At 44.2% G+C, this 10894-nt stretch overlaps 1 protein-coding gene across 1 annotated transcript; it reads left to right on the plus strand.

Moving 5' to 3' along the window:
• The first annotated feature begins 1658 nt into the window (after window positions 1-1658).
• On the plus strand, window positions 1659-6295 carry LOC310749256 (uncharacterized protein C11orf91 homolog). The gene is made up of 2 exons (XM_083585931.1): window positions 1659-2105; window positions 6042-6295. Exons 1-2 carry the CDS (start codon window positions 1691-1693, stop codon window positions 6125-6127), a joined length of 501 nt encoding a protein of 166 aa, XP_083442057.1. The 5' UTR covers window positions 1659-1690; the 3' UTR covers window positions 6128-6295.
• The last annotated feature ends 4599 nt before the right edge of the window (window positions 6296-10894 follow it).

Raw genomic sequence — 10894 nt, forward strand, 5'->3', positions numbered from 1 at the left:
GAAAGTCAAAATTGAACTCTACATAAAGTAAAAGTTGCCCCCAAACTTAGTCATGGAGACTTTAAGAGAGGCCTTATAGAGAGTGTGAAACATTATGAGGAGGACCAAAATGACCTGGTGTGTCTATTGTGGAGAAAAGCAAATACTGCTCTGTTAGTCACTGTAATGTCACCAACTTTTGGGTTGTAAAGCACCCAAGTATCAGGCCCTAGCTGCACTATATATTTAAAGCAGTATCATACCACTCTAAACAGCCATGGCTTCCTGCAATGAATCCTGGGAAGGTGTAGTTTGCTAAAGGGGCTAAGAGTTGCTAGGCCATCCATATTCAGCTCACAGAGCTACAAATTTGCAGAGTTCCCTGGTTAGAGGGATTGACTGACTACTCTGGGGGGTTGTTTCTGAAAGTTCTGTCCTTCAACAGCCAGATTGAATTTTGGAAACAGCAGTATGTCTTTGCAAGCATTCATTTTAGAAGATTCAGAAAGCATAAAATTGCCATGAGCTGGTTATAACAACAACAAAAAATGGAAAGGGTGCAAGGTGGCAGTTGCTGCTTCCAACAGAACTAATAGAACTGGTCAGGTACCAGGCCTAAATTGAAGCACGGAGCCAGCCCCTTCCAGCCTGGAGCACCTGTTTGAGCAAACCCAAAGTCCTGCAGGCAGATTTTGGAAATAACTCCCACTGTAGAAGGGTAAAGTCTGATATAGCACCCACCCTCTGCTGCAGAATATAGAGTAAATAAATTAGCAGAGCACAGTAAATTGGCTTGGTTATGATTTAAAGATTATACAGTTTTTTACTTCATGAAATGTTAAGCCCATTCCCTTTATAGCAGGCACAGGCAAACTCGGCCTTCCAGCTGTTTTGGGACTACAATTCCCATCATCCCTGACCACTGGTCCTGTTAGCTAGGGATGATGGGAGTTGTAGTCCCAAAACAGCCGGAGGGCCAAGTTTGCCTATGCATACTTTATAGCTCTCTCTCTCTCTCTCTCTCTCTCTCTCTCTCTCTCTGCTAGACAGGTTCTGCATTCCTGGTTAGGAATGGAGGGGGAATTCAATTCAGTTCACATTTCAAGGCAAATCCACCTAATTCACACTTTTTGAAACAACATGAGAACCCAACACAGCCATCCTGTGGAATTTGCACTTCTCCGAATTTTACAATGCTGTTCTCCAGCCAAGTAATGTGTCCAGGAATATATATGCTAGTGTAAGGTGTGCATAAAAATGCATACATCAGTGAAAATAGCATACAGAATGCATTATATTAGGCAAAATTGATGTGCAAAAATGTGTACATTAGGCAAAATTGCGTACAAGCTTGGGTATATTCAGAGAAATAATTCACACTTCAAATGCTGATAATTTTCCATAAGTACTTAAAAAAAATCACAAGCTGCTATGGAAATGTAGAGCACTGGATTTAAGACTGGAAAAATGAGAAACTGAGTGAAACTGAAATTGACAGATTTACCCAACTCTTTTAGTTCATTAAAACCAGGTTCCAGTTTTGTAACTCTCCAGCCATTTCCTTCTAAGGTCTACTTTCTGTTTCCTTAAAGTGACAGGCACAACTTGTATAGGATTAATCTATTTAGAACACTAAAAAACCCATGAATCTTCCAGATTCCACTGTTTCCATGGTGGCGGCAGTAGATGCAGAGCCATCAGGAGGAGCCTCATGAGCCACCAGCAACAGCCTCCTCCACCCCCTCGGCCACCACCCCCTCTATACTTCCCCTCCCTCTATGACCGAACCACACAGAGTACCACCCTTGCTGATTGCAGCCTTTGGAGGAAGCTCTTTGTGCCACTGCGAGGAGGGGAAACAGGGTCAGCTGGGCCTCAGAGACCTCCACCTGGGCTTGGACTCCTCCCACCCACCAATGAGCGCTGCTGCCCACCCCCCTGGCCAGCTGGTCTGGCCCCCATCCCCTATGAGCCATTGCGCTTCTTCTGTCCTGCTGCTGACAGCACACGTGGAAGTGGGACACATCAGCAGCAACAGCCAGATGGAGAGATCTGTGAGCTTGGCATCCGCCTGAAGGAGCTGGAGCTGCTGGCACTCACTGGGGACGGCTCAGACCCACAGCAATGTGAGTAATCCAAAGGCTGAGATCCCAAAGCCTCTTTGTACAACCCCACCAAATATCCCTGAGGCTCTCTTGGTCTTGTACCGTAATGATCCAGACATGTACCCTAACCATCCAGCCCAATGTCTTAAATGTAATACACATGAAAGATTTGGGGACATTGAACATGACATCTTACCCCTGCAATCCATCCAGATTTTGAACTATTATACACCCTTTTCTTTCTTATGTCCCCCACACACAATAAGCTTAGCTAAAGTCACTTATTTGTTCTTTCCCTAAGAGTACTTAAGCTTGTTAATCTGAAGTTGTTGTTTTTTTGAAGTGACAAACAGGGTTTCTCCATCCCACCCACCCCACCCTTAACATTCTGTAATAAATCAGTAAAGAGATATTTCACATTGGTCCAACCTACAGCGGAACTTGAAAGACCCATTGATAAAAATACATACCAAGTCACTCTCTACACAGACACCTTCTATGGATGCAATTAAATGACCTGGCATTTCTTATTGTTATTCTAATAACACATTTAAATGCCCTGAGAAACGTTCAAACTTTCTAATGCATCATCCGAGTGTTTTAAAGGCTTTAACATTAAGATGTGGATGGTTTGTTGTGGCAAGCAAGCAGCCCAGGTGAGCTGTAGAGGTTTAGTGAGATCTAAGGGGAGAGCAGGAGGGAGGGGTGGCTTTGGTCAAGGGTGTGGATGGAGGTGGGAATAGATGGGGTTGGTGAGTGATGCAAGCAGGGAACAGCCCCTTGTGTGTCTGTGTGTGGATAAATAGATATGGATGGGCACTTTAAGTCTTGTTTCATTGCTACTATTTACATATATATTTAGTTTTAATGTTTCTTGTTATTTCTATTTTTATTTTGCAAACCATTTTGAGACACTTTGGTGACAAATAAACGATCTGGAAGCATCCCCCAGTCAGAAGTGGAGCACCTACTTCCTCTTCTTTATTTAGCCCCAGTTTTTATAAGAGAGAGAGAGAGAGAGAGAGAGAGGGGATTCAGTCAGAACAAAAGAGGGCAGGAAGAAGAAAGCAATCCATTAAAAAAAAAAACAGTTTGTGTCTCCCTTTAAGAAATAACATAGAACGTTAATAAAAGACAATGAGTGTATTCCATTTGTGGAGTTTCTCTACCAATGGCCATTGAAATGTAGAAGGCCTGTAATTGATCTGGCGGGTGGGGGAAGTGTTGGCCCTGTTAGACATTTACTGGGATCTCAATGTGAAGAGATTGAAGGGACATTTATACACATGTGGTGGATTTGTAAGAAAGCCAAAGAGTATTGGGAGATGATATAAAGGTTCAGTCGTGGACGACTCTGGGGTTGCAGCACTCATCTCGCTTTATTGGCTGAGGGAGCCGCTGGACAGCTTCTGGGTCATGTGGCCAGCATGACTAAGGCACTTCTGGCGAACCAGAGCAGCGCACGGAAACACTGTTTACCTTCCTGCCGGAGTGGTACCTATTTAACTACTTGCACTTTGACGTGCTTTTGAACTGCTAGGTTGGCAGGAGCAGGGACCGAGCAATGGGAGCATCACGGGGATTCAAACCGCCGACCTTCTGATCAGCAAGCCCTAGGCTCTGTGGTTTAGATGTTAAGGATCTCATTTCCCAAGAAACCAGAGATGTATTTACTAAATATAGTAGGGAAGAAATATCCAAGAAAGTATTTAGTCTTTTCCTTTATGCAATAACAGTGGCAAAAATAATTTATGCTCAAAGGTGGAAGGACAAAAATATTCCCACAAAAGTAGAATGGCAGAATAAGCTAATAGAATACGCTGAGCTAGCAATTTTAACTGCAAAGATAAGAAATCAGGATGAGTCGGATATAAAAGAAGCGTGGGGATACTTTGGAAAAGAAATATAACAATCTGATAAACTTCCAAGTGGGGTTAGATCAGGGGTCAGCAAACTTTTTCAGCAGCGGTCTGGTCCACTGTCCCTCAGACCTCGTGGGGGGCCGGACTATATTGGGGAGGTGAACGAATTCCTATGCCTCACAAATAACCCAGAGATGCATTTAAATAAAACGACATTCTACTCATGTAAAAACATGCTGATTCCCGGACCATCTGCGGTCCGGATTTAGAAGGCAATTGGGCCAGATCCGGCCTCCAGGCCTTAGTTTGCTTACCCATGGGTTAGATATATGATCAGCAGTTAAAAATAAGCAGAAGAGGGGTGGTAATTAAGGAAATGCAGCTTAATAAGGACTAAATAAGACCCCCACAGAGGGATGTGTGTGGAAGTTGAAGAGTGTAAGTTAAATGATGACAATTGTATAATTGATGTACTAAAATATATAAAATTCATTAAAAAAAAATACATTTACTGGGATCTCAGAGATGGAGAGAATTTGAGGCAAGATTAGCATGGAGCCAGTCAAACACTTTGCCCCAGTTTTGGAAGTATATCATTGATCCTTATTACAAGACTTGGTGGGTATCCTTTAATATTTTAGTCCAAGACACAGTTTCTCAGCCTGTAAATGTGTGAAAATGTAGTCTATCCACCAAGGTTCTTACACAAAAGAATGAGACAGGGGCTGTAAAGACTTTGAGACAGCAAATGTCCTGTACTAATTAATATGAAGATAGATAATGACTTTCAGTGGATACTGGTATAAGGTAGAACAGAAAAAAGCATTATAAAATCTCTTGCCAGTGAGCCAGTGTGGTGTAGTGGTGAAGAGCGGTGGACTCGTAATCTGGGGAACCGGGTTCGCATCTCCGCTCCTCCACATGCAGCTGCTGGGTGACCTTGGGCCAGTCACACTTCTTTGAAGTCTCTCAGCCTCACTCACCTCACAGAGTGTTTGTTGTGGGGGAGGAAGGGAAAGGAGAATGTTAGCCGCTTTGAGACTCCTGAAGGGGAGTGATAAAGCGGGATATCAAATCCAAACTCTTCTTCTTCTTCTTGAATGGAGCCAATACTTGTATAACCAAGGAGTGCACACTGTATGGAATATAGCAATAAACATGCATAGGATCAGGTTACTCTGTGTATTTATCTGTGGAGGCAGTGGTTGTGGGGATCACAGGATGCAGGGGCAGATTTAGGGCTGTGTGAGCGGTGCACATACTGGGCACTGAGCTGAGGGGAAGCTGTTTCAAAGCCAAGTAAGAAAGGCGCTGGGCTTTGGGAAGCAGGTGTGAGGGCTCTGACAGGGTCCTAAAGTCCTCCTTCCCAAAGCCTAGTTTCCCAGCTTTAGAAAGTAAGTAGGTAGGCTCTAGGACCCTGTCAGAGCCTTGTGCCACCTTCCCAAAGCCGGGCATCTCCTTAACCACCTTTGAGAAGGTAGCTCAAGGGTGCAGGATGGGGGGGGGGCAAATTTTGCACTCACACAGGGTGCCAATGTACCCAGGTCCACCACTGCTGGATGGTTTGCATTTCTTTAAGTGAAATAATACACATCAAAATCTCAGGGTAGGAGAGACCGTAAGATCATTAAGTCCGGGGTCTAAAATTACCTGGCTGCACCGCTGATAATGACTATTTATTTTATAGTAATATTTATATTTTATTGAAGTGATTTCAATTAAAAGAAATAAAGTGTTACAGGAAAAAAGAAGGAAAGGTGAGTGGGAGAAAAAAGAGCAATAAAGATACATAAAATGTGTGTGTGTGTGTGTGTGTGCGCGCGCGCGCGCACACACACACACAATATATGATATTCCCATACATTCTTATATATATATATTTACTTTAGAGTAAATAAAGTACTGGACTAGGATCCATGAGATCCAGGTCCAAATCCCTACTAGGCCAAGAAGGTTGTACTTTAATATCAGTACATCAAAGGTCAGTATTAATCAGGAGTTGTGTGCTTGGATTTTACATTCTTTTCTCAAAGGACTGTGCATTTGCATTTGTGGTTGATGACTAACATGTGTCATGTTCCATCCCTGTTTCTAGATAAGCTTCTGAAGGCACTGAAAGATGAAAAGACGCAAGATGTAATGACAGGACTGACTCTGAAGAAACATTTGCCGGCATCATGAGGGCTATTTACGTCTAGCCTCACCTTCTTCTAATGGACTCATTTGTATTATGCATGCTTCTAATGACTCTTCCTTTTTAATCCTACACTGCTGAAGTGGAAATTTCCAACTTATTCTTTAATTAGCATTTTGTACATTTCCCCAATACTAATATACATTTCAAATACAGAGTTTCAAGTCTGCAATTTTTCAACAGATAACTGAATGTGTGCTGTTGACATCGACACCAACATCCTGTTTATTTCAGATCTCTGCGCCGTTCATGACAGTGTCGTGGACTGGCTGGACACAGAGGAATGGTGGGAGGCACCAGCTTGGGAACTCCCAAGGGAAGAAGGCTCAGAGCCAGGGAGTTGTGGTGGGACAACAAGGAGTGGTCAGAGGGAGACGACTGGGGGGGGAGGAGGAGGTGCCTGAAGCTGAAGAGGTTACAGGGTTTAGTGAGCAGGAAGAGGCTGTGGCAGAGAGCAGCCCAGAATCAGAGGCAGAGCACAGGCGGGCTACTGAAGAAGCCAGGGAGTCTCCCCCTCCTGCTGCAACCAGCTCCCCTCCTTCACTGGTTTCCTAGGACCCAAAGAGGTATGAAGGGTGGAACAAAGACAGTAATGGTGGAGAAGTCTCAGGTTCCTTGGGAAGGACCTGGAGGAGGAGGAGACTTAAAGAGCTGTAGGAAGGCAGGGACCTTCAGTCCTCACAACTGCTCCATTGGGGCAAGACCTACTGGGAAGAGTTGCTGTGCTCACTAGGCCTGAGCTGTTTTGTTTCTTTGGATAAAGAGTTAATTTCACTGGTACCTTGTGAGTTATTGCTGACCTGTCCCTGACACCCACCTCAACGGTATGCAGTGCAGTTCTACGTATAAAAGAAAAGGCTCCAGTTCCTCCTGTCTTATATATCCTCTCCTCTGTAATCAAATCTTCTTTGGAGAGCCGGTGTGGAGTAGTGGTTACAGTGCTAGACTTGGACGTGGGAGATCAGTGTTCTAATCCCCACATGGCTGTTAAGCCCACTGGGTGACTTTGGGCCAGTCATTGTCTCTCAGCCTAACCTACCTCACAGGATTGTTGTGAGGGTATTAATGGAGAGGAGAAGAAGTTAGCTCTTTTGAGAAGAAATGCACTAAAAGCCATAATAGCGATAATAAACAAAAACCACATAATTTCTATGCAATTGGTTGCGGTGAGAGGAGTGAGTGATATGGCAGAGATGGTGCATGTGCTGCCTCCTCCTCAGAAGTAAGCCCTATTCACTGCAAAGGGACTTCCCCCCAGGTAAAAGAGTTCCACAGCACAAGGAGGGGTGCCAGAAATGAACAACAGAGGAAGCAGGAAGAAGTTAAGGCACGCAGGAGTGAGGGAAATGTGACCTGCTTATGGGGAGTAAAAAGCATGGGAAATAACAAGACAAGGCAGGCATAGTGATATGCCAAAGACATGTTCAGGGGAAAGCATATCAGAAAAACTTTTGGGTTGGGAGAAAAGTTGGGTTTTGCTACAGGACACCTGAAATGTGAGCAGATGAGGGAACCCTCACCCCAAAATGCAGGAACAGGCAGCGTTGGAAGTGAGATTTTGGGTAGTGCCGATGGGGCCATGGAGAATTCTCATTTTTAAAGATGTACTTTATCCACTAGATGGCAGTATGCAACAATATTTATACATTTGGAAAATGTTACAATACTTTTTAACCAGGTGAGATGGCCTGTTCTAACCTTTCCTCCAGTTATGAAACATTTCAAATCGACAGCCTATATTCCACATCACCTCTTTCACTGGCAACAAAACAATCTGCCAAACAGCTGTAATCTGACACTTTAGGATTGATCAGCTGCAGACATGCCACTGAAAATAGTTTTAACATGCCTGAGGATCTGCACGTCAGGATGTAACCCAACAGCTGCAACACGTGCCAGAGGGTTTTTCACCCTGCTGTCTTCATCTTGGAATTGAGTCTAGAAGATGGCCTTATGGCTTGAAACATCTGGACTAATTTTTGACTAATTTTTAGTCTTTATTTTTATTTTATATATATATATAATTACCTCTTCTCCCCATCCCCTACTTTGTATTTGGTGAAGAATTCTGCATGACTAAAGAGCTTGCCAATATTTTGTGAAATTTCAGCTGGTCCTCATAAAAGGTATTGCCCAACTGTGGATTTTGTTATTTAAAAACTACTTGCCAAAGGGAGGGGAGGCATTACAGGACAAAGATATAGAACATTTCTTCCTTCCATCTCATCCCCAATTACTTGCCCTGCTCAGGACAAACACCCTAAACAACCTTTGGCGGGGAAAGATCTCTCTGCTGAAGATGCTGGGCCTCATCTGCACTACACATGTAAAACAGTGTCATACCACTTTAAACAGTTATAGCTTCCCCCAAAGAATGCTGTAAAGTTAAACATGCTGAGAGTTGTCATAAGGCCCTTCTTCCCCATGGAGAGCTACAATTCCCAGAGTGGTTAACAATCAACCCCTATTCCCATGAAATTCTGGGAATTGTAGCTGTCTGAGGGGAATGGGGTGTTCTAGCAACTCTCAGCAGCCTTAAAAATTCTGCTCTGGTCAGACCTCACCTGGAGTACTGTGTCCAGTTCTGGGCACCACAGTTCAAAAAGGACACTGACAAACTGGAACGTGTCCAGAGGAGGGCAACCAAAATGGTCAAAGGCCTGGAAACAATGCCTTATGAGGAACGGCTAAGGGAGCTGGGCATGTTTAGCCTGGAGAAGAGGAAGTTAAGGGGTGATATGATAGCCATGTTCAAATATATAAAAGGATGTCACATAGAGGAGGGAGAAAGGTTGTTTTCTGCTGCTCCAGAGAAGCGGACACGGAGCAATGGATCCAAACTACAAGAAAGAAGATTCCACCTAAACATTAGGAAGAACTTCCTGACAGTAAGAGCTGTTCGACAGTGGAATTTGCTGCCAAGGAGTGTGGTGGAGTCTCCTTCTTTGGAGGTCTTTAAGCAGAGGCTTGACAACCATATGTCAGGAGTGCTCTGATGGTGTTTCCTGCTTGGCAGGGGGTTGGACTCGATGGCCCTTGTGGTCTCTTCCAACTCTATGATTCTATGATTCTATGATTCTAAAAAACTACAGTTCCTAGAATTCTCTAGGGGGAGCTATAACTTTTTGTATTATAAGTGGTATGATACCACTTTAAATGTGTAGGGCAGATGGGGCAATACTGGGATACTACACTATACTGGGCTAGGCAGGCAAATAGTCTTACCTGATAGAAGGCAGCACATTCCTCAGGTGCTCAGCACATGAAATTTTGCATCCTTGACCAGGAGCATCAAGTGTGGCAGGGCAGAGCTACCCTCCTGGCAGCTGCATTGCTGCAATTTATGTGGGTGGGGCAAGGACAGGGGCAAGGTCAGAGCTGTGGAGACTCACTAACAGAGTCAATCCAGCACTCTCACTGGTGGATCCAGGCACCTCTAACCCTTGCCACCACCCTGCCCACATAAGCTGCAGAAACTCGGGAGTTAAGAGAGTGGCGTCATCTCCACCACACCAACCAGTAGTGGAGTAAGGTTCTGGAACGGAGGCTAGGATTCTGGCATGAAGAAGCAATGGCTACTCCACTGTTTCTAATGGAGTCAAAGGTTTTTAATGAGAGCCAAACAAGTATACAGGATTAGAATTGTGTGTCTGGATAGGGTTGCTGAAACACACACACACAGGGAGGGAGGGAGAGAGAGAGACATATCAGCAGATGCCTCACATAAGGACATAAGAAGAGCAGTGACCAGAAGGCCAGCAAAATTAGTTCCTACTGACTGGTTCTCATGTGAGACAAGACGACACAGATATTCTCTGTTCCCTAATATGAAGCTGAGAGCTTCTGGACGGAGCCCTGCAGACACACCTTTCTTATAATCCAGTTAAACCACTCATTCCAAAACACAGCAGGGTAGGAGTAACTGAGCAACTCGGACAAAGCCCGTTGTTGTTGTTGTTAACAACAAGGAGGCACAGGGAGGCATTTAAAGCACCCGTTGTCTGTGGCTCAGCTTGCATGGGAGAAAATGGTTGGCAGTCTCCACTATGAAAATGGCAGGGCTTCATTGTTGCCTTAATTGCTGCCTTCACTGGGAAGATGAAGAGAATTAAAGAGCACAGTAGAGGCCTATGTTCAGGGAGCTGCACCCCAAGCATATGTCTATATTATTCACTTAGAAAAAATTATAAACCACCTAACCAGGAAGAATCTCCAGGCACTGTAACGTGGTATAAAACCATTGTCAACAAGGAAAATAAATAAAATTTAAAATCCAAATACACCATACTAAATTGTGTGTCTAGGTAGGGTTGTTGAAGCATATTTTCCTTTTCCGTTTTGAAGGTGTTTAGCATAAGAGCGTAAGTGCCCTGCTGAATCAAGTCCAGGGCACCCTGCTTTCACAGTAGCCAAGCAGATTATTATGGGAAGGCTGCAAGCAGGACCTGAGTACAACAACACTCTTTCTACCTGTGATTCGTAGCAAGTGGTATTCAAAGGAATGGTGCCTCTGACAATGGAGGGAGAAGACACACATTGCAGCCACTGATAGCATTGTCCTATGTGATACCTAAAGCAGCAAAACAAGGGTGCGTGCCTAATGTAAATTGGGGTGAAGGGAGGAAGAGCCCTTTGCCAGGTCTTGCATAGTTAGGGTTGCATAATACAGAGGAAAACAAGGAACAGAAAATATACTAGCGGCCTGATGAGATTCCCCAGATGAACCTCCAAGGCTTTCTTGCCCGTCCCTACTT

Source organism: Podarcis filfolensis (genome assembly GCF_964270895.1).
Source record: "Podarcis filfolensis genome assembly, chromosome: 1".
Taxonomy (NCBI): domain Eukaryota; kingdom Metazoa; phylum Chordata; class Lepidosauria; order Squamata; family Lacertidae; genus Podarcis; species Podarcis filfolensis.

Bases quoted from the DNA above. Each gene is read 5' to 3' on its own strand.
- LOC310749256 (XM_083585931.1), top strand. From the start codon at position 1,691: ATGAGCCACCAGCAACAGCCTCCTCCACCCCCTCGGCCACCACCCCCT. The intron at 2,106-6,041 runs GTGAGTAATCCA...CCCTGTTTCTAG, and splicing joins CGGCTCAGACCCACAGCAAT to ATAAGCTTCTGAAGGCACTG.